Source organism: Anomaloglossus baeobatrachus, chromosome 7 (genome assembly GCF_048569485.1).
Source record: "Anomaloglossus baeobatrachus isolate aAnoBae1 chromosome 7, aAnoBae1.hap1, whole genome shotgun sequence".
In the NCBI taxonomy this organism is placed as follows: domain Eukaryota; kingdom Metazoa; phylum Chordata; class Amphibia; order Anura; family Aromobatidae; genus Anomaloglossus; species Anomaloglossus baeobatrachus.
The window spans coordinates 102,497,834-102,524,904 of record NC_134359.1 but is presented as its reverse complement, the minus strand read 5'-3'; the positions used below and the strand labels follow the sequence as shown (position 1 = coordinate 102,524,904).

General features: G+C 42.2%; 1 protein-coding gene across 2 annotated transcripts in view; it reads right to left on the bottom strand.

Annotated features, from left to right (window-relative positions):
- The window catches only part of ERBB4 (erb-b2 receptor tyrosine kinase 4), a 1,420,891-nt gene extending 1,394,060 nt beyond the window's left edge, over positions 1 to 26,831 (bottom strand). For both annotated transcript variants that reach the window (XM_075317538.1, XM_075317539.1), the window contains exon 1: positions 26,466 to 26,831. In XM_075317538.1, the coding sequence (XP_075173653.1) occupies positions 26,466 to 26,571 (106 nt within the window). In that variant the 5' untranslated portion in view covers positions 26,572 to 26,831. The remainder of the gene's footprint in view (positions 1 to 26,465) is intronic.
- Between the last annotated feature and the right edge of the window lie 240 nt (positions 26,832 to 27,071).

Here is a 27,071-nt window from a genome sequence, read left to right as displayed (position 1 = left end):
ACCTAGAAGGTCACTCCGGTGCACAACAGTCAGATGGGCGGCGCCGTTTTTCGGGACCGGCGCCTTCTCTTTTGGGATCTTGTTCTTCCTCCTTCTGAAGCCTGTGTGCATGACGCATCCTACGTCATACATACAGGCCAGTATTGAGGTCCTGCGCAGGAGCACTTTGATCTGCCCTGAGCAAGGCAGATCAAAGTATTGTAGTGCGCCTGCGCGGGACTGGCGAGTCTGTATGACGTAGGACGCGTCATGCACATAAGCTTCAGAAGAAGAACGAAGATGGCTGAAATAGGAGGCGCAGGCACCGGACAACGGAGAAGCCCATATGGATAACTCCACCGGAGCGACCGTTAGGTGAGTATTATAAAGTGATTTTTACGATCTACACAGCGGCCTGGGCTCTTATATACATTTTAGAATGCTGTATATAAGAGCCCACTGGTGGTGGCCGCAGCTTATAGGCCCCAAATCTGCTGACAGGTTCCCTTTAATGAATTAATGATTTCTATGACAGTAGTTTTCATCTATCCGATGATTAAGTGATATACGGAAATAATATGACTGTAATTTAGCTCTGGAAATATATCTATGTTCTCTACATTTCATGGGGTTCATGTATGGCTTCAGATCCTGATTTATCATTCTTTTTTCACCCTTTTTTACTGGTGCAAAAAATTATTCTAATAGTGACTTATGTTTGTTCATCAACCCCGTGCGCCATTTTGAAGTACCTGACACAAAAATATGGCAAAGAATGCAAGATAAAAAAGTTACTTAAAGGGAATCTGTCAGCAGGTTTTTGCTACCTCAACTGACAGCAACATATTGTAGGCAAGGTGATTCTGAATCCAACAGTGTATCACATAGATTAGTGGCTGAAGCTGTTCTTAATCTGAAGCAATCAAATAATTTCGATTCAGGAACACATAGCTGAGATAGCTTCCCCGTCCTCACCAGGATCTTAATAGATATTGTGTCTTGACTGAGAGGCTTGTCGGACTGGTGTGCACATGGGTTTCTACTCCTGTAATGTTAATCACAGGCTATTAAAGCCATTAGTTTACGTAAAATATTGCACACACACTGATAAGAGAATCACAGTTGCTTTTTGTTTTTAAACCCCTTCAGCATGCTGTCCTCAGCTTACATAGTAAAAACCTGCTGACAGATTCCCTTTAAATTAAATTAAGTATCAGTTCTTTAGTGTTTTACAAAGACCCACAGCATTTTATTCCCAGGGGCCCAGATTATTTAACTTTATATAAACACTAAAAAAAGGAGCTCTTTCAGTGTTTTGTGCCACAGTAGTTTATTAATAATAATGATGGTGAACAGTTGACTTTGGTAGGCATATTTTCTTCAGGGCCGTTTCTTCTTCTAGACATGTTTCTTCCTTAGGTTAGAGGCTGGCAGAGAATAAGGGAGGAAGTTTTTCTTGTGCACACTGCAGCTGAACACATATTCATGTTTTTTTAGATGATATTTGCATCTTATGTATGCAGTTCAAACACGTTCCCCTCTCGCCTGTTCTTCATCTACGAGCGTCTAGTTTTCCCAATAACTTTAACCTGTTAATCACCAGAGGTTATATGCAATAGACTTCTACCTTTAAGGCCATCGGCACAGTTTGGGGACAATACCTGCTTTTAAGACCTCATGCACACTTGCCACTTGTGTATTATGTATTATAGATACTATGAACCTATATTTGAAACGTAACGATAATGCAGCACCCATTATTATCACCAGGCGTCTATAGCTGAGCAGGGAACCAACAGTATAACAGTTGTTATAAATCTACCTTTCCTTTCTTACTGTCTGTTTCATGTTAAAAAGAACCTATCATCAGGTCAATAGTGGCCAGTTTTGGTCTTTTATTTTCTGCTCTCGGATTTTTTTTTGTTTATTTGTTTGTATTTTGCAATCCGCCATATAGTTCCAGTGTCGCGGGCGGGGAGGAGGGTGTCAGCACACCGCGCTCACCCCTTCTGCTCGGGTCCGGCAGCTGCTCCTGGTGGCTCGAGCTGTGGGCCGGATCCCGGGGTTTCTCGAGCGACACTCCTCGCCCGTGAGTGAAAGGGGTTTGTGGTTGGGTGTGGGGATTGTTATAGTTCGTGACGCCACCCACGGTTGTGGTGATTGCACCACCGCTGCTCAGTGTGGGGGTCCCGGGGATGGTGATGCGGAGCAGCCAGGTGTTGTGTTGCCCCTCCGTGGGTAGGGGTTGGTGATCCCGGGGCCCGGTGATGAGATGTAAAGTGTAGGGCCTGGAGGGCGCAGGGACGCGGGGCAGCGCTGTGCCTTGCGGCACTATGGTACTCACTCAGCCTGACACACGGACACAGTTTGTACGGTAAACCAACGGCTGGTAGGACGGTCCCACAGACGGCTGCACCTGCACTCCCGGTAGGTGACGGTGATGTCTCTCTTCCTTGCACCTGTGTTGACTGATGGTAGCGGTGGATTCCCTCCGGTTACCCGCTCCCCGGCTACAATCTGGGCCGGAGGAGCTCTACACTTTGCCCGCAGGCGCTGGCCCTGGGGAAACTGGTGCCCTGGCGGTGGCGGTGTCTCCCCGGTTCAGGTTGGGCTGTTGCCTTCACTCGGGACTTGGTTGTTGGGGGAGCTGCGTCCCCGTCACTGACGGATTTGGCAAATCTGGCGACTCCTAGCCTTGCCGGGGTCCGAGAGGCCCCTGCCCTGGTGCTGACTGTCCTTCGGAACACTGCTCCAGACCACCGGGCACACAGCCAACGGGGTCCTTCCAGGAACTTCCAAACGGTCCCCCTCCAGACAGTCACCGCCGTTGCTGACCTTGCTGTTCTGGCCCTCACAAAGCTGGACCCTTCAGGCTGTCTTTCTCTTCTGTCACTTTACTTGCTTTTCCTCCTTTTCCACTTCTCTACTTTCACTTTCTTAACTCCTCCACTTTAGCTCCTCACACTTGCTCCTCCCTGAGCTATCTCCTGAGCTCATCTGCACTCAAGCCCTGCCTGGGCTAATCTGCTGTTCACTCTCTCATGTCCCTCACTGGACTCAACTGCCTGGTTTCTTCCTACCTCCAGAGCTGTGAGCTCCTTGGTGGGCGGAGCCAACCGCCTGGCCCACCCCCTGGTGTGCATCATCAGACTCCTGGAGGAAGGCAACAAGGATTTGTGGTTAGCTGTGATGTGCCTACCTGGAGTGTGGGGTGTGGTGGTATGTGACCTGTGTCCCCTGGCTTGCCCAGGGCGACACACCAGAGATATGGGCCACTTTATTTGGAGCTATCTTTGATGAACTGTACCGAGATAATTATGCAGAGCAGCATAAACACATGCCCATATCATGGTCTTATTACCCTTATCTCCAACAAGGTAAAACTGCCCTTGGTGTTTGTGCCAGTCTAATATGTCTAGGAACTATACCCATTCTTTGCAACTTTCCATGCATTCTTATTTAGTAGGGAGGTCCTTTTTTATCAGCATTCTACCTGCACTATAGGAGCTGGAACTTTATTTCCTTCACTTCCCAGTATGAATGGCTCCTTCCATTATTCAGTTTCTTGCCTGTCCCAAGTTAGAAGCCAGCTTCTTTTGCCATATTCCTGAGATATAAAGACCCATCTATGTCCTGTAATCCTCTTCAGGGTTCATGCGCACGTTGCGTAAATGCATGCGTCCTGTGTCCCCTGCACAATCTATGTAGATTGTGCATGAGACGTGCGCACATTGATTTAATGAACGAAGCGATTTGGGTGCTAAAATTTTGACCCAAATCCGTGCATTCGTAAAATGAGCATGTCAATTATTCCGTGCGCTTTGGATGCAGCTCCCTCTGTCTATGGTGGGGGCAGCAGCCATAGCGTATGAATCGGCTTCTTTTGTACAGAAAAACTGCATTCATTATGCAGTGTTTTTGCAGCAATTTGACGCTCACATGTGCTGTCAAATCGCTGCAGAATATTCAGCAGGTACGTGCGCATGAGCCATAAGGGAATGTTCACACTGGGAGTTTTTGCTGCGATTTTTAGCTGCAGATTTGCCTTGGTTTTATGCAAATCCATGCTAATAAAAAACTGCTTTTACAGTCCAGCAAAGTCTATGAGATTTCTGAAATCTCATGCACACACACACACGCACACACACACACACACACACACACACACCCACACACACGCACACCCACACCCACACACCCACACACCCACACACACACACCCCCACACACACACACACACACCCCACACACACACCCCTGCAGATTTTTTCCTGACTGTTTTGTCAAATACCTGCGTTTTTCTGCAGATTTCAAAGAATGAAAATACGAATTCTTTGCAGCGTTTTTGCAATGTTTTTTCATTGATACAGCCCATTTTGTAGAAAAAATGCACCAAAAATGCACCAAAAACACAGATGACTCAAATGAGATTTCCTGCCACAAGATCAGGTTTTGGTCAGGAAAAAACTTACCAAAAAAGCCCTGTGTGAACCTAGCCTAAGTATGTCTGTCTCTCTTGTTGTCCGCAAGTTGGATAAAAAGGTAGAACAAAGTATATCAAACTCAAGGGACAATTACAATCTATCAATTGTGTTTATTAGTGATGAGCGAGTACTAAAAAGCTCGGGTGCTCGAGGCTCGGGCCCAGCATCCCAAGATACTCGTGTACTCGGCCCGAGCACCGAGCCCAATGTTATCCTATGGGAGACCCGAGTATTTTTGTGAAATGACCCCCCGGCAGCATGTAGAAACCCTAAAAATGTCACAAAAGTCTCAGAAGAGTGCTCAAATGACATGGCAACAGCATGGGGAAGACCCCTTGAAGCATTTATCACTCAAAAGTCACAGCTGTGAACAATTTTGTCCGAGTTTTACGCCATTTTTACGGACTCACCAGAAAACCTTCCAAAATGACACCAAAATGAATTTTCATGGCGGAAATTTTAAGGGCACATACCCAATAGTGAGATAGAGCTAATGTATGTTACTTTTTGAGATTAATACATGAAAGATTTTACGTGAAAATCTTGTGTGGCACTCCGATGTCCAAAACGCACGTTTTGTGCTTTTACTAACGATGTCGGTCATTTTTTTTTTCATTCTATCTCCCGTCGGTCGGTCTCGCTCTGTCTGTCTCTCTCTGTCTTGTCTGTCCCCCTCTCACAGTCTGTCGGTCAGTCTCCCCCCTCTCTCTTACTTACCGTTCCCCGATCACCGGCGCGGCGCTGCACTGCTGTTCACTAAACTCCGGCGGCTTTTCCTCTTTTGAAAAAGCCGGCCGCTCATTAATCAATCTCGTATTCTCTGCTTTCCTGCTTTTCGGCGCCTATGATTGGTTGCAGTGAGACACGCCCCCACGCTGAGTGACAGGTGTCTCACTGCACCCAATCACAGCAGCCGGTGTGTGTGTATACTGTGCAGTGAAATAAATAATTAAATAATTAAAAAAAACGGCGTGCGGTCCCCCCAATTTTAATACCAGCCAGATAAAGCCATACGGCTGAAGGCTGGTATTCTCAGGATGGGGAGCTCCACGTTATGGGGAGCCCCCCACCCTAACAATATCAGTCAGCAGCCGCCCAGAATTGCCGCATACATTATATGCGACAGTTCTGGGACTGTACCCGGCTCTTCCCGATTTACCCTAGTGCGTTGGCAAATCGGGGTAATAAGGAGTTAATGGCAGCCCATAGCTGCCACTAAATCCTAGATTAATCATGTCAGGCGTCTCCCCGAGATTCCTTCCATGATTAATCTGTAAATTACAGTTAAAAAACACACACGCCCGAAAAATCCTTTATTAGAAATAAAAAACACTAACAAAGTCCCTCATTACCAATTTATTAACCCCGACAAACCCTCCATGTCCGGCGTAATCCACGGACCTCCAGCGTCGCGTCCAGCTCTGCTGCATGGAGGTGACAGGAGCTGCAGAATACACCGCCGCTCCGGTCACCTCCACGCAGCTAATGAGGTGAGTATAGCGATCAGCTGAGCTGTCACTGAGGTTACCTGGATCCAGCGGTGGATGCAGCGGTGGCCGCGGGTAACCTCAGTGACAGCTCAGCTGATCGCGCTACTCACCGCCGCTCCGGTCAGCTCCAGGCACCAACTGAGGTGAGTATAGCGATCAGCTGCTGTCACTGAGGTTAATCGCGGCCACCGCTGGATCCAGCGGTGGCCGGGAGTTACCTGACTGACAGCAGCTGATCGCGCTATTCCCTTCATTAGCTGCGTGGAGGTGACCGGAGCGGCGGTGTCTTCTGCAGCTCCTGTCACTTCCATGCAGCAGAGCTGGACGCGACGCTGGAGGTCCGTGGATTACGCCGGACATGGAGGGTTTGTCGGGGTTAATAAATTGGTAATGAGGGACTTTGTTAGTGTTTTTTATTTCTAATAAATAATTTTTATGGGTGTGTGTGTTTTTTAACTGTAATTTACAGATTAATCATGGAAGGAATCTCGGGGAGACGCCTGACATGATTAATCTAGGATTTAGTGGCAGCTATGGGCTGCCATTAACTCCTTATTACCCCGATTTGCCAACGCACTAGGGTAAATCGGGAAGAGCCGGGTACAGTCCCAGAACTGTCACATATAATGTATGCGGCAATTCTGGGCGGCTGCTGACTGATATTGTTAGGGTGGGGAGCTCCCCATAACGTGGGGCTCCCCATCCTGAAAATACCAGCCTTCAGCTGTATGGCTTTATCTAGCTGGTATTAAAATTGGGGGGACCGCACGCCATTTATTTATTTATTTTACTGCACAGTATAGACCCGCCCACCGTCTGCTGTGATTGGGTGCAGTGAGACACCTGTCACTCAGCGTGGAGGCGTGTCTCACTGCAACCAATCATAGGCGCCTGTGGGCGTGGAAAGCAGGGAATATGATTGGCTGTGTGCAGAGCACAGCGCGCCCGCCGGTATAAAGGCTCGGTCACGCTGTGCAGGCCGGCCAATCACTGCAATTCCACAACTAACAGGGCTGTGGCATTGCAGTGGTCTGCCAGCCAATCCCTGCATGAGGGCTGGCTCTCAAAAGAGCGCCAACATGCAGGGATGAAGACCACGAGTACAGCACGAGTATTGCAAAATTACTCGGTACCCGCCGAGTAGCCCGAGTACAGTGATACTCGTGCGAGTACCGAGTAGTAACAAGCATACTCGCTCATCACTAGTGTTTATATACAAATGAATTTAAACTGTTCGATCCTTGTATCCCCAGACAGTCTGCTGCACTATTCCATAGAGACAAATCCAATCAAAAAAATTATAATTGACACTACTCCATTGACTTGTGAGTAGAGATGAGCAGACCCGTGGAAGTTCGGTTTGGCGGGTGTAGCTGGACTTTTTGGTTTGGGACCCGAACCCCAATGGAAGTCACTAATTGGGCAGTTCGGGTCTCTTGCCCCATGCAGCCAGCCAGAAACAGATCTCCTCCGGGTGCGGTTGTTTTTTTTTTTGGTGTACACTACATCCGATCACGCTGTTTTTACCCCTCATGTGAGCCGACCAAGCACTGCAGGCAGCTCGCACTGGGCTGAGCACCGAGTGTACCCGAGCACAGTGATGGTCGCTCGAGTAGTATATATGTGTATATATATATATATATATATATATATATTTATATATATATGTATATATATATATATATATATATATATATATAGCACCTTAATTTCGAACCGAAAACTCTATATTTTCTTGTAAAGTCTGTGTTTGCTACAAACACCGAACTTCGGGTTCACTCATCTTTACTTGTGAGGTTTCTTCATATGTCATGGAGTGTGCAGTGATAATGAACATACGTAAAGAAGACCCAATAGATCAAATAAAAATGTTGCCTCCCCACATATTCTGTGTAATAACACTATATACCCTATGGAAGAACGGAAAGGACCAGCAATTATCAGCATAACCCTATTCTTCATGGTTAGTCTGTAAACAGGACTGTCATTATTTTGTTTGCTTGCTTATGTAGCAGTTTACTGAAATTACTGTTTTCATTGGGGATCATAATCTAAACCCCTATCACTATGTCTTTGGAGTGTGAGAATAAACCCACTGACGAGGGTAAAACACCCCGAAACACCGTGTCTGCAAATTGGGGTTCTGATCTGGCATAAATCCTTATTCATATGAAAAGGCTTGTTAAAAAGCCACTTTTGACTCTTAAAATTGCTAATTCCAATAGGTGGCGCTAGAGTTTGTTTCCTTTCTGGGATATCCATTAACCATTTAGGAACCTGATCAGAATTTCCTTACTCGTATTTATGCACAGTGGCACGTATCCCTATAGGCTGCAGTAAAGATTACGTAAAGAATATACTATTGCACCTTCATTATAGTATACAAGCCTATGCTTATCCTGGATTCTGACACTACTCTGCTATGCTTATAGGATACAGGGGCAAGCCATTGCTTCCCTCTCACTGCACAATCAGACCTAGTAACAGGACGAGTATATATAAAACTATACCTGAATAGAGAATATGACTGGGCTATACCAGTATAGCGGTTGTGCACATGCTTACGATCAATAGACCTAAGATTCTATGTAGATTCATGCTCTTGAGTATCTTCCCCTTGGTACTTGCCGCACCGCATCACCTAGTAACAGCTCACCTTGCCTGATAATCACAGATGGTCCTTTTGATGAAGACCATATTATGGTTGAAACGTTAATTTTTGGACATCATACATGCATGAATTCCTTTTCTTCAATAATAAATACATATATAAAAAGAAACCTTTTTCTTGTCTGACTACATTGAGGTAGAGTGCCGGAGTTCTCTCTTTATTATTATCAGCAAGGAGAATAGTCTTCCCCGTCGTCCCCACTATAGCTTCTCATACAGAAGATCAGATCTCATACTTTGCCCTGACAAGGGGCAATCACCCCGAAACACTGTGTCTGCAAATTGGGGTTCTGATCTGGCATAAATCCTTAGTCATATGAAAAGGCTTGTTAAAAAGCAACTTTTGACTTTTATGATTGCTACTTCCAATAGGTGGCACTAGAGTTTGTCTCCTTCCTGGAGAGACAATTAGAAGGAACCCAAACACACACAGGGAGGACATACAGACTCTACAGATGTTGTCCTTGATTGACTTTGAACCCAGCACACCGACACTGCAAGGATACAGTGCTAATCACTGAGCCACCATACTACCATTGGGAAAGTAGAAAACTATCTCCATTTCTCTATACCAGTCACTATGGCTAATTCAGTTTTTGAGTTCTTCTGTTATAAACCCTAAACTATGAAGAAGATGCATGTGACACATTAATGCTTCACTTGCTGCCAAGGCAGGAAACAAGATACTGTGCAGCCCCTTCCCTGCATATTCTGGAGACATCTGTTACGCATAGTTATGATCTTCTCTATACAAATTAAACTTTTTTCCATTTGTGTACGAGATGTAAAGTTGCTGATTCAGCAGCGAGACGGCCACGAAATAGCAGGTATCAAGCTTCCAGTTTGCCGTACAGAATTAGCTGCGCGCCTCGCTGTGTGGATTCGCCTCCTCTGCTCGCAGCATGCTAATTTAAGCAGCAATCAAAACAGTTTGTGCAGGAGGCATAATACATGTCAGCCTCCTGTTACAGGACAACACTTCATACCTCTCAGTGCTAGGAGTACTACGAACGGTTAACCCCTGCAGTGCTGATCACGGCTGACGATCATCGTTTATCTTCTCATTATTTTCATCAACACAACCAGCATTAGACAGATGGGAGGAAGAAGCGCTGCAGTGGATATTTCTACTCCGAGATACATAAATATTTATATTTACTTTTAACTTAAAATAGAAAATATCTATTCCAGGCATTACAATCCGGCGCACAGAGCTGCTGCATCCGGGTGTCCCAGGTAGGCCCCCTCATGGCCGTTTATGACAATAATATAACATTTACGATCTTATTTTACTAACGGTCTCCTGAAAATTATGGGATGCGTTAAGAATATAAAAAGCACCTTTCATGGAATACATGTCATTTCCAGTACATGTCCCGATGTCTAACACTAGTATTGTAAAATATAACTGTACAATGACCTTATAATAAATATTATAATGGAGTAATAGAAAATAACCATGATTCAATTATTTCAGGCATGTGCTAATATATATGTGTGCCACCCCCATGCCAGCAGCTCGGATCCGGATCCGCAGTGGCTCGAAGGGTCTCCGGACCCGGGGGTCGCGCAGCCACTCAGAAAAAGGGGAATATTTACAGGGAGTTTGAAAGTTCGTGACATCACCCACGGTGTGTGGTAATGTAGGAGACCACCGCTGCTGTTAGGGAAACCCGGTAACAATGGTGCAGCAGCAGGATGTTTAACCCCCTCCGTGGGTAGGGGGTTTGTGCCCCGGGGGCCGTTGAGTGGTGGCGTTTGGGGTGCCATTGGGTATAGGAAAAGGGGCTTTTCAGCGTGCTCACTCAGTCCATGAATAATGACACCGACACCTTGTAAACCAGAATTCTGAGCACCACTGCAGCCTAGAGGGAGCATGCTGGGATACGTGTGCCCTTGGTGTTGCTGTTAGCCTGTGGCCTTTTCCATGGCACGTTCTCACTAGTTGTACCCAAAAGCTTGAAACTTTTCGCATCCCGCTCACCCGTATGGCTAACGGAGTGGGCTTGCTCTCAGGGTTCACGCGTAGGATTTCTTTGGACTGTATTTGGGAAAGTCCTATCCCATTGGTGCGCTAGTACCCCGATTTTGGAGCAGGTTGGGGATGAATCTTGAAGTATTCACCCCCGTCGGGTAAATTACCATGACGCGTGAAGCTACTTCCTGGCCTAGGGTCCACGTACCCAGTCATGCTCGGGCCCCTGCCTGGTGATGGCTCAAGGCCACCGGCTGCCCTCCTCGGCAGTCCGTGCCCTTTGACGCGATCCCCTGTGATCGGGGTTCCAGCTCCTACCATGCCCAGACTAACGTCTGCCACCTAGTAAACTCCAGGAGCCCTGCTCCGGACCAGTGACCTCTCCCTCTCGGAGAGTCACTTTCCACCTCCTACTCCTTCCACTGCTGTTTCACTTGTCTGTCACTTTCTCACTTCTCCCTACCAACCTCCCATGTGGGCGACCCTATTCCCTTCAGGTCCCCCAATGGTGTGTCTGGTGGGTTTGGTGTAAAGTGTTTCTAGGATTTTGACTGGCTAAGCTGTTAACAACACCAAAAGGCCAGGATTTGTAACCAAGGAGGAGTGGATACTGTGCAGAAGGGCAGATTGCACAATACCCTGTGACGACCTGATAAGCTAGGGCATCACATATATATATATATATATATATATATATTTATATATATATATATATATATATATATATATATATATATATATATACAGCCACCATATAAGAAGCATCATATAAAATATATCATTAATTTTAGGGAGTCTGTCAGTAGGTTTTTACTATATAATCTGAGAACAATATGACGTAAGGGCAGAGACCCTGATTCCAGCGATGTTTCACTTACTGGACTGCTTGGTGTAGTTTTGATAGAGTCCCCTGTTTTGTCTGCTGTAGATGTAGCAGAACTAAGACTTCTAGGCTATGTATATCCCTGCCCACAGCCCTGGTTATCAGCCTCCTGTGAGCACTGTGCATTGACAGCAATCTGCCAAATCAGTGGTGAGGGCGTGGTTACACAGATTAGCCTGACTAGTCTGTACATGAGATGTAGTCCTGTAGTGATAACACTAATTGTATTGAAACTACAGCACATGGCCTAATAAGTGGCACAACACTGTCATCAGGGTTTCTGCCCTTACATTATGCTGCTCTCAGATAAAAAAGCAAAAACCTGGTGACAGATTCCCTTTAAATGGAACCTGTCACCTAATTTCATGCTGTCCAAACCTCAACTAGCATGCATCAGATACTGGATACACAATTTCAGCCAGGAATGCAGCTTGAGCAAAGCATAGTTTGATTATCCAGCCGGGGAACAAAGGGCGAGATGACACTAGTCAGGTGCTGCATTCAGCCGGCTTCTCCCCTCTCCCCTACAGGTGATTGACAGGTATCTCCCTATTTACATGACCTTTCAATCAGCTAGAGCGGGGAGAAGCAAATTGGGGGTTGCACCGGACTAGCCTCATCTGTCCCTATGGTCCTCAGCCAGATTTTTAAACTACGTTTCTTCTGATCCGTTCAGAGAAAACCATATAAGTCCCCTTTGATGAAGGATGAAGTTTGTCCCATTCAGTTTTTTTAAACTGCCATAGGAATACACTTTTGGGGTGACAGGGTGATCCAATTGTTATAACAACTGTTTGATACCGAAATATACCTACAAAGCTTTATTACAGACTTTGTTACTGTGCAGACTTCACGTATGATGTTGAGTAGAAAAGTCTATTATTTTTGCACTTAAGAAGGTTGTCCACTGCTTTAATATTGATGGTCTATCCTTAGGAAAGGTCATCAATGTATCAATGCAACAACCGGCACCCCCACCGATCAGCTGTTCAGGGCTGCGTCAGTGGCGGCAGCAGACATCTGGAAATGTTCAGCTCTGGAGCTTCCCCGTCAACTGATAGTGGCCACGGTCCTGCACACCCGCCTCTCCTTCAAATAAATAGAAGGTGGGTGTGCAGTACGCGGCCGCTGCCACTATCAGAAGACGGAGCAGCTCCAGAACTGAGCATTTCTGGCCATCTCCTGCCAGTATCGAGAATGGCTGATCAGTTGGGGTGCCGGGTATAGCACCCAGGCCGATCAGACATTGATAACCTTTCCTATGTTAAAGTGGCCATCAATGTTAAAGTAGCAGACAACCTCTTGAAGTATGATTTGTAATAGTAATGTGAAATTACAGCAGTTTTTCTTGCTTCCATTGTCACTAAGCCTTAATTGTTTATCCACCATTACCTTGTAATGACAGCCAACTTGTACGTCAATGGTCGTTATCAACTGCCCTTCTCAGTACCAAACCTTTTACCAGTCATTGGCATTCAGGCGCAAGTAATGAGTAAGCAAATAAGCGCCTATCTTGTCTAATACTACCATATGGAATGGATCCTTAAAGTACCGATACAAAGTCAAAGACCAGATTCTAAAACCACCAAGTTACTAATCAAAATCAGCCTTTCATTGAAAGTCTTACTAGTTAGCAGCGATAGCGGTGATTTAGAAACTAAAGGTAAAAATGAGGATATTTAGAAAAAAGTTAACTGAATTGGGATTGAAAGTTTAAACTCCTATTTTTACTGTTTTTGGTCAGAATCTCCAATAACGTAAACATGATAGAATGATTAATTGGGTTTTCCCACAAAGTTCTTTTTAATCAATAGATCTTGGAATACTACTACTACTACTACTACTACTACTACTACTAATAATAATAATAATAATAATACATTGCACAATGGGATGCATTTAAAAAAAATGTTCCTGTGCTGTGATAATCTTATATATGTGTTCCTGCTATGTACTGTGTAATGGCTGTGTCTGACCGTACAGGGACATGGTCTGATCATACCACATCTCCTGAGCAGTGGAGGACTCAAAAAAGTATACAGCTATTACAGCACGGGATTGCAAATAATTCTTTCTGTGAGGTAAAACATTTTTTAAAAACAGAAATGTTTTACCTCACAAAAAGAATCAGCTGTGATCCCGTGCTGTAATGTCTGTATACTCTCTTGCATCCTCGCCACCTCAGGATATGTGATATGATCAGACCATGTCCCTGTACGGTCACACACGGCCATTACACAGTACATAGCAGGAACACATATATAAGATTATCTCAGCAATGGAACATTTTATATCATCACATCCAATTGTGGAAATTATTATTATTCCAAGATCTAGTGATTAAAATTAACTTTTATTGTGAGAAAACCCCTGTGACCTTACTTCGGGACCACTCTTGGAGAACATGGTCTGTCTATAGTTATAGATTAGCACTGGGCTAATTTATTGTCTGGTTTCAATAAAGTTGTACTTTTCTGGGCCTCTGGGATAATTAACCTTCTACATCAAAGTAATTTAAGCATTTCTTTCTGACGTTGAGAAGAATGGCATATTTTAGACACTTTCTAAGTTCTGCTATTGAATGAGCATTCGCAAACATCTGCACTGATATAATAAACAATATGTTCTCGCATATATCTTCAGAAGAAAATCTCGAGCTGCTGCGCTCTTAATGGAGGAAGCATTTAGCGCTATCAGGGGACCCAAGGCACCAGAACACACCTGCATAATCACCCAACACTGGTGTTTCAAAGAACAACCTTAAGACGTCTTGAAATCCTTTGAGGTGCTTTATCCAATAGCTATGTAAAATGGTGTACATACTGCAGAAACCGAAATGCAGAATAAAAATAAAATTCCTTTCTTCTTTGCCGAGTGTAAGCAACAGAGCATCTCACCTAAGGGTATTACAGATTCTACTAAAGAGAGATTTGGCCTTGGGAGACAGTGATCCTATTCTGGATCAATGCATTTTATTCTGAGTTTGAAATAAATCTAAGGAGCGGGTATTTGCCCATTCAGTCAACCATGAAGAAGGCTGAAAACTATACAGAAAAGGAGGAGGGTGATCGTAGCTTATTTGGGGAATGACGTGACTTAAGTCAAAGGTAAAATATTTTGATGCTGAGCATATTGTCTGGTTTATGGATATGATACCTAAGATGAAATATAGAGAACATATATGGAAAAGTACACAAGAAGTGTAAAAGGACAAAAATTGTAATAGGACAAAAATTGTAGAGTAAGTCTCATTTTTATCAAGGGATATTATTTAAAAAAATCTATTATTAGATTATGTAATATATACAGTATAATTATTAGAATCTATAGTGTAGACTTATATCTGTTTTGAAGTTAAGGGATATGTGAATAATCTGGTATATTCATACGCAGACACAAAAACATGGATTATTTAGGAGCAATGTAAAATTAATGCTAGAAGGTTAACATAAATTAGATATTAGGTTATTAGAAGATCCAAAATGTTAAGTACCGTGGTTAACAATTATGTAGGAGGAAGGAAGGAAAGAAGGAGGTTAGAAGGAAGGAAGGAAATGTCAGGAAAAGGGGGGAGGAAGAGGAAGTTACACCCCCCCTTTCCACCAGACAGAGCACGTGACTCACTCTCTAGTGCCCCTCTTATAGTCAGGCCAATTATGGAATTGCCTGACAATAAGCAAGGAGGCCGCTATTCTACTATGCCGATGATTGAAGGGTTCCCGGTGAGAGTAAGATATATATTCCTACGACTCCTATCACACTCCCTAGCTGAATTGAATTTGCACAACTCCACATCAAACTCCACTGCACCCAAATGCATCTCAAGATTCTGGCCAACTGGTTAAGGCATGCCTTATCTATCCCACATTTCGGGATTGTCATCGTAAATAAGCACTTGCACCTTGTTTCCCACCCCCATCTCATTGTAGATTGTAAGCTCTCACGAGCAGGGTTGTCTCTTTTTTTTCCTTACTCTAATCATTGTATTTTCTATAACTGTCATTTGTTTGCATAAGACCTCCTGAATTGTAAAGCGCTGCAGAATATGTTGGCGCTATAGGAATAATTTTTTTTTTTTTTATTATTATTATTATTATTATTAATAAGGAAGGTTAGAAGGAAGGAGAAAGTTAGAAGGAAGGGAAGTTAGATGGAAGGAAGGCTAGAAGGAAGGTTAGAAGATAGGTAGGAAGGAAGAAAGGTTAGAAGGAAGGAAGGTTAGAAGAAAGGAAAGTTAGAAGGAAGGAAGGTTAGAAGAAAGGTAGGAAAGAAGGCTAGAAGGAAAAAAGGTTAGAAGAAAGGTAGGAAAGAAGGCTAGAAGGAAAGAAGGTTAGAAGAAAGGTAGGAAGGAAGGCTAGAAGGAAAGAAGGTTAGAAGAAAGGAAGGTTGGAAGTTTAGAAGGAAGGAAAGAAGGTTAGAAGATTAGAAGGAAGGAAGGAAGGTTGGAAGGTTAGAAGGAAGGAAAGAAGGTTGGAAGATTAGAAGGAAGAAAGGAAGGTTGGAAGGTTAGAAGGAAGGAAAGTTAGAAGGAAGATTAGAAGGAAGGTTAGATAGAAGGAAGAAAGGTTAGAAGGAAGGAAGATTGGAAGGCAAGTTAGAAAGAAGGAAGGAAGGCAGGTTGGAAGGAAGGTTAGAAAAAAGGAAGGTTGGAAGGAAAAAAGGAAGGTTAGAAGATGGCAAGTTAGCATGGAAGTTAGGTTGGAAGAAGAGAAAGATGGAAAGAAAGGTGGAAGGAAGGAAGGGAAAAAAGAAACAAAAGAAAAACCAAGGAAAGAAAGCATGAAAAGAAAGGAAAATTAAAAATAGAAGAAAGGTAAGATGTTAGGATAGATAGAAGCAAGGAGGGAAAGAAAAAAGAAAGTAGCTTGGGAGCAAGGTAAGGAAAGAAGGGGCCAATATCAATGAAAAGAGAATAATTTTCAAGTAATATGAGATTACCCAATATAGTTAACCCAAACAATCTCAGAGTATATGTTTGATTATTAATTTATATAGGGGAGATGGCAATGACACATCATGCAGCAAATGTGATGCAATCCAACTAATGTAATTTAATGACAGTATTTTCCCTTGAACTAATATGAAACTTTATAGTATGGACTACTTCATTTGAAATCTAAAATGAAACATCTACACTTACTTTACGTGTCACTTTATGTGACTGCAGACTTATGAATAATCCCCGCACACACTGTGCGCTGCGAGGATTCACTAGTTTCTGAACTTGGAATAATATGCATATTCCCGGCCAAAACCCTACTAGTGGGAACGGCCTCACTCAATACAAGTGTAAGGAGTAGGCACTTCCGACTAGTGGGCGCAGCATTGTTCAATTCATTTGTATTGAGCGAGGCTGCGCCCACTATTTGGGTGAATGAATATTGTTCAATTGTGGTCAGGTGACTGCCATTCCCGACTTGGAAACCGGCGAATCTTCACAGTGCACAATGCATGCTGGGAGGATTCAGAAGTCTGCAGTCACATCGAGCAAGCCATAGAGAGACTGCAATCTTATCAGTTCAGACCAGACCAGACAACCCCTATAATCTATATTTTACTTTTTTTTGTTATTTCTAGGGGGACAACAATCCAACTCCTTTCAAAGGGAATACCCAAGTGTGGAGGAACAGAAGAATCCTTCTCTTAGGATTCATGTATCTTCTCTATGTGAGGCACTCCTTACATTTTACTTATCCAAGCCTGATTGTTGTACACCTGATAACCTTAAACAAAAAGCCATCTTTCCTTTATTTGTTTTCAGTATAATAGTTTATAAGTGATCATAATTGTAATTTTCAGTAGAGACTGGAGTTTCTTATTCAACATATTCAGTACATAGGTAGCAGCAGGCTATTTACTTCCCTTATCTTAAAGAGTTTGTCCATACTTTTACATTCATGGCCTATCCTTAGGGGTGCTTCACACACAGCGAGATCGCTACTGAGATCGCTGCTGAGTCACGTTTTTTGTGACCTCATTAGCGATCTCGCTGTGTGTGACACTGAGCAGCGATCTGGCCCCTGCTGTGAGATCGCTGCTCGTTACACACAGTGCTGGTTCGTTTTTTTATTGTTGTTCTCCCACTGATAAGCACACATCGCTGTGTGTGACAGCGAGAGAGCAACAATCCTGAATGTGAAGGGAGCAGGAGCCGGCGTCTGACAGCCTGCGATAAGCTGTAACCAAGGTAAACATCGGGTAACCAAGGTGGTTACCCGATATTTACCTTCGTTACCAGCCTCCGCAGCTCTCACGCTGCCAGTGCCGGCTCCTGCTCCCTGCACACGCTAAGTTAAGCGGTGTGAGCTGGTAACTAAGGTAAACATCGGGTAACCATACCCGATGTTTACCTTAGTTACCAGTGTCCACAGCTTCCAGACGCCGGCTCCGTGCAAGCGCAGTGTCGCTTGCACGTCGCTGCTGGCTGGGGGCTGGTCACTGGTCGCTGGTGAGATCTGCCTGTTTGACAGCTCACCAGCGACCATGTAGCGATGCAGCAGCGATCCTGACCAGGTCAGATCGCTGGTCGGATCGCTGCTGCATCGCTAAAGTGTGAAGGTACCCTTAGTCAATGTCTAATCGGCTGGGGTTTGACATCCCGCACTCCCTGATAAGCTTTTCTCAGTACCACTGGCAGCAGCGACAGACGAAAATGCTTAGTTCAGGAGCTGCCCCATCAACTGATAGTGGCCGCTACCGGGTCCTGCACATGGCCTATCCTGACTCAATGTCTAATCACCCAGGGTCCGACATCCCACCCCCCGATCAGCTTCTCTCAGTCCCACCAGCAACAAAGGAGATCAGAAAAGCTCAAATCTGGAGCTGCCCCGTCAACTGATAGTGGCCATTGCCGAGTACTGCTCATCCGCCGCCTATTGATTAGAAAAGGAGGTGGATGTGCAGTACCCGGCCATCAATGTAAAAGTAGTGGACAACCTCATTAAGCCTCTCACATACATTAGTCAAATCCGCCGATATTGACTGGTTTGTCTGACAGTCTGTGGGGTCCTCAGACATCTGATTGTGTGGTAAGATTTTAATCGAGTATATTCGATTTTGAATTGTCAATTGTTTTGTTCTCCCAGAGATTAGCCGCCATTAGCCACTGGTAGCTGCAGATGAACAAATACTCCTTTCTTTCTCCTGGAAAAGTTGGCCAAGATGGCTGTTGGCTGAAAGAACGGCAGAAGTATTGTTCGGCAGACACCCATTTCATGTGTATGGCTGGCTTCACCTTACTGTATAATGTGGCATAAAGTACACTATCATTACTAACAAGCTTCAAGACAGACAATAGGTTTGTCTAAAGGCTTCCATTCACAATAGATAGAGCGAAAAAGTTATATCTTACCATTTTACTAACTGGAAGTCCCATTGTTTACAAATTGCCATTTTGAAAAATAAATGCCCTAACAATGACGGACTGGGCTTCAGTTTTTAGTGCTCACGAAATCAATATTTGTAAATAATTGTAACCTCAGGCTTTAGGAGTTGTGCTCTCATACATTTATTTTTAAAAATGGCCAGACATGAGCCCAAAAAAATCACTGTCTACCATCCATCCCAGCTGCCTCTTTCCAAGTTCCCTGCTGATGTCAGTGCTTCTTATCAGGTGGGGATGAGCATGTGACTGCTGCAGCCATTCACTGTTTGCAGTCAACATTCCGGCTACCGGCCCCAGTAGAAGAGGAGCAGTGGGAGATTAGAAGGTGAGTACACATTCAATTTGTTAAAAAATATGGATGGACAACTTTTTTTGCAATTTCTATTAACTATTATTTTTGTATATCCAATAAATGTGGTGACATGTATCAATTGTATTTACCTTAATAATTTTCTACCACTCCTTTTGTCATTTTCTGGTCCCTATTTGATATCTTTTCACCTGGCTCCAGGGAAGAGGGAGTCAACATCACATGTGACATCTGCAGTTAAAATGACCATTGCGGCCACAGAGGAGAATTCACATCAGTTTATCAATCGAGCAGATGAACATAGAGAATTCATTGGACCAGGAAAAATTGGGCACCGAAGAGGCAGGGGATTTTTAAGGTTAGTATTGCACCATTTCTTATTTTAGACCACAGCAACCTGTTTGGAAAAAAAGAGGTTGGGCAATCCTTTTCCTTATGTTACCTTTACATACAGGGCTGTTGAGGAAAATTACGATACTATTTAAAATGCAAAAGGATTTTCACTTTTAAAACAGTGGAATAAAATGTCTCAAAAATTGCGTAATTTGAGCCAAAACTTTATTACGCTCACTTTAACTCTGATGTGCCCCTCATTTTTATAGAACGCTGCACCTTAAAGATAAATTTGGCACAAGTTACACCAGTGCGGCTTTCTACGAAATCATAGTACACTTCCCAATATTAAAAAAGAACAACAACCCGAAGCGACAAGTGTTGCATGCTAATGTAAAATTTTACGCAAATTTTTACTTTTTATGTCTTTAAACCGTGTTTTTTTTTGGAACATAAATATATTTGTTCCACACCTTTTTGTAAACTATTACTTGCCTAAAAGACGTAACATTTTTGTGATTTGTATGTAGAAATGCGTTCCTTAATATGTTGTATGAAGAGTCAAGGGTTAACCGTGTTCTTGTCATCTTTAAGCTAAGGTGTAGGTGCTAAAAAAAAGGGTATTTAAAGGCTTATAAAGAAGTGATAAATGTGGTAAAGTCCTTTACAACAAACCACTAAAGTTTTGGGGAAAAAGCAAGGTCCCCCGCTATGTGTCAAGACGTTATCAAACTCTACAGTTGGTTGTCAGTTTCTCGTTTTTTTAGGCGCTAACAAACATGGCTTCCTGTTGTCACTTCTGATTTATTGATACAGAGGTGTTAAAAATTCTCTGTCATTTGTTTCAATTAAAAGTCTAATGTCTTACTCATTAGGGGAATGACAAGGTTTAATTGATGTATGTTTATCTATACAGATAATCCCATTTCTTAAATGTGTGAAGAGAAAACGGAAGATATTGAATATTAGATGTTCACGGACCTGTGATTTCCACTTCTAGGCCTCGTGGTCGGTATCAGTGCCAGATACTGTATATCTTTTATGTCATTTTAACTGCAGAGCTTTTCCGCTTTTTTGAAACCTCTCCCTTTAATCTCGCACAGAACAAGACATTTCTTGCATACAAAAACAGTTTTCTCTCTTTGTATGTACATTTTTGGAATTTCCCATTGAAGTTTTGCCAGGAAAAATCCCTTAAATCAAGTTGCAGCTGAAGATGCAGCTCCTAAGACACTAACCCCGCAGCTATGAATGATCCTTAATGTTCACACGTCTTCGAAGTCGCCCTTAGGACTTTTCCTGAATTTGGCCCATTACACCAACTAGATTGTAAATTCCCAGGAATACAAATGTAGCTTTTTATACCAAAGAATTGGAATTAATATATAGAAGATTTCTTGGAGAATTTTTAGAAATCCAAAATTTTGCTACCATTTCATGTCTAATTTTTTTTATTATGAACATCACAGAAAAAGAAAAATCAAAAAATGTAGGGTAATCCAAATGTAAGGATGTTCTTAATAATTTATTTGTCCATGTTGTTTCTTCCAAAGCTAGGATATACCCTAATATCTATCTGTTATTGACTGATTTCCGCCCTGCCCGTAGATAAGAGACCAATTTAGCCACTTTTTATTTTTTTTAAATTAGCATCTCAAAAATGTGTCACTTCCCCTCTGAACACTGAACGTGTCTATTAATGCAAGAAGCAGATTGTCTTTTCTCGTTCCTTAATTTGTTTCATCTAAAAGCAATTCACTCAACATCTTGTCGCCCTCTGGCAGCATGGTTTGCTTATCTGCACTTAATTTCTCATTTGGACCAAAACAAACTCTTTATAGCAGTCTGCTAACTGGAAGGGTGGGGGAAGCGAGAGGCAGGGGGATGCTGAAACAAAGACCAAGCCAATGAATTGCTTCCTATGCGGTGAATAAAGTGTTAATTCCAAAGGACAAGAGAGAGAGGCCATTATTGAATTTTTTGATTTTAGTTTTTGCAATTTTTCATTTCTAGAGAATAAACTTGAAGAATAGATAAAAAGTCAAAAGGTTATTTGAAATTTTAAACATTAAATTAAAGGATGGGAAGAATTCTATAAAATCATTTATTATAGAATTGATGACATTTCACACTTCTGCTCGGAGTGATATTAATATGTGGTGTCATGTAAAAAAGGAAAATTCCCCGGCTTTCATGGGCCACGTTCGGAATTCTTAGGTAAATTATCCCATTTTAAATATTTAGAATTCTATTTCTACTGTATGGAATCTAATGTGTTGCTAAAAAAGAGACGTTTATGAAGAGACCTGTGAAGTGCGAAGGATTGTGCATTCAGTCTTGCTGCACAATGCCAGCCACAAAAGCCTGTCTTGTACAATAACAAAAGTGTATTATGTGCCGGTGTTATCTGTCACAGGCTAATAATGAGCCAACGTCAAATCTACGCGTATTTTTAGCAGGAAAACATTTCTAGTTTTCTTTAAGTGAAAGAGAAATGCAAAGCTAAAAATAATTACAGTTAAATATATATTGTCAGGGAATGATCAGGTAAATATGAAATACGTTTTATGGAAGGTTTGTGCATATATTCTGCCATAATGAAGAATTTAAAGGGAACAAAAATAAATAAAACTACAAGAAAAAAACATGCATTAAAAATTATTTGCATAGGTGTCACTATGTAATGTGTGGTCAATGATCACAGAGATACTCGAATGGACATCATAGGTATAAAAACATAAGTGAGGGTAATGTGTATACATATATACCAACAAATATAGATCTCTCTATCCATATCTATATCAATATATATATATATATATATATATATATATATATATACCGTATAGGTATATATATATATATATATATATATATATATATATATATATGCACACACATAGATGATAAATAGACAACAAAATGTTGTACTATTTTTAAGTCTTCTAAATATCCCAAAGACATTAAGTATGTATCCTCAACCTAGGCATGGTACTTTATAAAGAATGGAATAGTTTGAGGTGTGTGTCTATATATATATACACATATATACATGCATACGTACATATATGTTTATAGCTATGTATATATACATATATATACATAAAAATATATATCTATATATATATATATATATATATACACACATACTGGAGTCTATCAATCAATAACATACATATATTTATTTATATATATATATATATATATATAGTATGTGTCTTCGTGTATATATATGTATATATATATGTATATATATATACACATATTTATACACACAGATATATATATATATATATATGTGTGTGTATATATATACATGTCATGTTATACACATATATATATATATACACACAAATGTATTTATAAGTATGTATATATATATATATATATATATATATATATATATATATATATATACTGTATATAGTGAGAAGCTTTTCCTACTACCCACTTTCCTAAATCACCCTTTTTCGGATAAAAGTGCTGCTAAATAAATAAGGGAATCAAACTTTGCTGCAGCCAAATTAAAAGCTTGTAAAAGAACAGAGCTAAAACTCAAAATCCTTGTAAGACCAAGGGAATAAACACATCTTCCCAGCATGGGCCTCATATATATTCTTATCAGCAGCAGAGAGATGTCAGGATTCACCTGTCAGAGAGTCAACTAGAATATATTTTGCGATTTAGCTTAATGACATGTTTTAACCTCTTATCTGCCGTACCCATTTGGTTCTGGATAGTGTGACAGATGGGGATCACAAGACGCCTTGGACTATGTGACCTGATGCAGGCGGTGCCACAGACAAGTCATCATGATTTTATTAGTGGGTAAGTGCACACGCCTGATAACATTTGGATATTTGATCGTGTGCAAAATTTACATGTGTCTTCCAGGAATCAACATCATGTCATTTTCTTAAACAACTATTAACAACAGACGAACCAAAATGACGATGCTTCCCATTGCACCATCTATCTGCCCTGATATACAGTAGTGATCGTTTTAGTTGGCGTAGATATGGAATATCTTGGGTATGTAAAAGGCCATTTGATAAATATATTTCTACACCATGGCATTAAAAAGAAAAAAGAGGCCTAGAAAGAAAGGGCTCTTGAGATTACAAATGAAGAAGCTATGAGGTCATGTGTCAAGAGGCAGCATACTGAGCCACAACACAATGATAGACCTCCGAGGTCATAAGTTTCAAAGTTTCAGCCACAGCGAAGAGGCTGCGTGTACAATGCCGAACCCATTAAGTCCCAGTGTCTGGCTGAGTGAGAAATAAAGGGTTAAAAGAGCATTCAGCAGGGTTGGGATTACAATGCAATGTTGTCCTGCCCTACAGAAAGTCTTTTACTTAACTCTTTAAATGCCAAAATTCTGAACATGCCATGGAGGGGGGTATGACGTGACCGCCGAGTGTTGTGTGGCCTCAATAGATCATCAAAAGCAAGTTGTGCAGTCAAGGAAATAGGGGGGAAAAATGACCCATTGTGATATAAAACACCAAACACATGAATTGGAAAAGCTCCAGGTATCAGATTTAAGAAGAGATTTGTGAACCAACAAGCCTGCAAGTGCACGTGTGATGCCATGTGTACACATTACACATCCCATTAAAAGAAAATAAACTAGTAACTTATCACGCCAGCCGCTGTGCAAATACACAAGAGGGAAGAAGGCCAATGGCCGTTAGATATGGGCTCCTGGCAGGACAGTATAACTTGGCTCTAGTAGAAATATAAATAACCTGTACCTTTCTGAACTCCTCCATAGTATTTACAATGCACGGCGTGCCGTCCAGCCACATAACGAGGCGTGCACACTACGTGTAATGATATACGGCATGGCAGGTAACCTACAGCAGGTCTAATTTACTGCCCACATTATCAGCAATATAGATTTTACTATTAAAAAAATGCACATGTAAATTCATGTCAGGCCTCCGGGTCCAATCACAGAGTGCGCTGTGCTAAACCGGTGCGGAAAGTCATAGCGCCATTGTTTCTGATGCATGTGGGTGAAGAAAGTAATCAGCAGGTTAAGATATGATAAATGGGAAGCAAAGTAAGAAAAAAGTCTTCCAATATGTGGAGTGGATAAATGGAAGATTAGCAGGAAAATGAAAAATGGGGGCATGACGCCAAAGGTAGGTGGCAGAAAAATGGGCGTGAGATAAATAAAATGTGTTTTCTACCATCTAACTTTAAAGGGCTGCCCCCCATTTTGGGGATTTTGGGGTGTCCAGAGGTTTGTGGTGACAACCTTGGAGGCTTTGATATATAGATGAATAGAGCAGTAGATAGATAGAGGATAAATAGATAGAGGATAGATAGATAGATAGATAGATAGATAGATGATAGATAGTTAGAGAGAGAGATAAAGGATAGATATATAGAGAGATAGATAGATAGATAGATAGATAGATAGAGAGAGATAGAGGATAGATAGTAGATAGATAGAGGATCTATAGAGAGATAGATAGATAGATAGATAGATGATACATAGAGAGAGAGATAGAGGATAGATAGTGGATAGATAGATAGATAGATAGATATATAGATAGATATAGAGATAGAGGATAGATAGTAGATAGATAGGGGATAGATAGTGGATAGATGTATAGATAGATATAGAGATAGAGGATAGATAGTAGATAGATAGAGGATAGATAGTGGATAGATAGAGTGATAGAGGATGGATAGTAGATAGATAGGGGATAGATAATAGATAGATAGTGGATAGATATATAGATAGATATAGAGATAGAGGATAGATAGTAGATAGATAATAGAATATTTGTACTTCAATCTCAGCTTTAAGAAACTTTAACTACAGTTATGCTGGTACTTATGATTGGCCCCATGCGTCTCCATGCCAACATACCAATATTCCAATTTTTTCCATTTAATAGTGATCATGGAACTTTCTTAAAAAGCCCATGACGTAGAAGACATTTGTCCCCGCGCTCTGCTGTACCTTTTGTCAGCCCCATCACATGCCTAGACACAAGTGACAAGACTTGGGAGCCAGTCAAACAGGCATGACCAGAAGTGAGAATATACACAACAAACAGAGGAGGAAGAGGAATGAAGAGCAGTCCGTACACCACATGGTCCTGCCATCGCCCGGTGATATCCCAGCAGAAGCTGCACACCTGTACACCACAGCACAGACACCTGTTACCTGCAGCTTCCCAAAAAATAATTAGAAACCACGTAAAGCTCTAATCTGCCCCGTGATCACTCTAATTGTGACTTTATATAAGAGAGTATGTGGTATGCGGGTATATGGCAAACTAGGACTGATAGTTTAGTGTCTAAAGGGTTACAGTGCTTATCATATTAAAATGATGGAAAGACACCTTGTGGCGCAGCAGGATACACATGTATCTCTACGTCATGGTGCCAGCCTGGATCAGTAAGTCCCCCTGGCATGTAACCACTACCTGGCACGTTACTAGTAAACAGTAAGCTCTGGGTGTATGGGCACTGGTGGACCAGGCAGACATGACCTGCCTATATATATATAATGTGCCAGAGATGCCAAGGCAACACCAAAATATGTTTCTGATATGATACATAGGCAATACATAGTGCAGTGCGTGGAGTCTGGATTTTATTATGGCATTGATTTTAATGAAGTACAAGTCTATAGACATTTCACTATCGGAAGCATTAACCCCTTCATCCATACTGAAACATGAGTTATTCTATCATTTCTCTTTCAGATATCAACGGATGAGAGAAAAACGAAGTGAGAAGAGCCATAGACATGTGTAAGGATACTGTGGATGTGTGCCAGGAATATGGCAGTACCGTGTGTGCCCCTTTTGTGGAAGCTTTGCTACAGACGGGTAGAGGGGGTCAAATCGGACATGATTTGGAAATAAGATTTCCGAGGTTAAACAAGGTGAAGTCCGACACATGCGGTATGAGCATTTGTCTGCCACTTACCTGCCTGGCTGTGTGCCCCCTGAAGTCCTCCAAGTGCCCACAACACGACCAGCCATCCAAAGTAGAGATGCTGACTAGCTCCACACATCCTTATGATGTAGGTCATCTTAAATCCTTTCCAAAATTACATGTCCCAGGGGCATATCCTTCCCTCCCAAATCTCAGAGTATGTCTAAGAGTCAGACAGGAGCTCCTGGCTTCCTCTGACAGTGACAGGAAAGTTATTTCCAAGCAGCTGGGTATCCTGTATACACTGGCTTCTTCGTCTTGTATATGCTGTTCACTTTATGTTAAGTCCTGGTGTTGTCAAAGCTTTGAACGTATGTGCCTGTGTAGTGCACGGTGTAGGCTGCTAGCTCCATACAATCATATGGGAAGCTGTACGGGCAGCAGAGAGCTGCCACATAGGACCTCCCCACCTCGGACAACAAGAACGCCTACATGGAGGACTTTCTGCCGCTGATTGGGTAAGGCAGTCCTACTGAACTTGAAATCCACATGCAGGTTGCACCTGTCACTGCTGCCTGTTACAGTCAAGACAGCACATGCCATTAGGAGGGGGTACGAGCCATGATAGCGGGCAGCAAAGGGGGCACAACTGGGCGG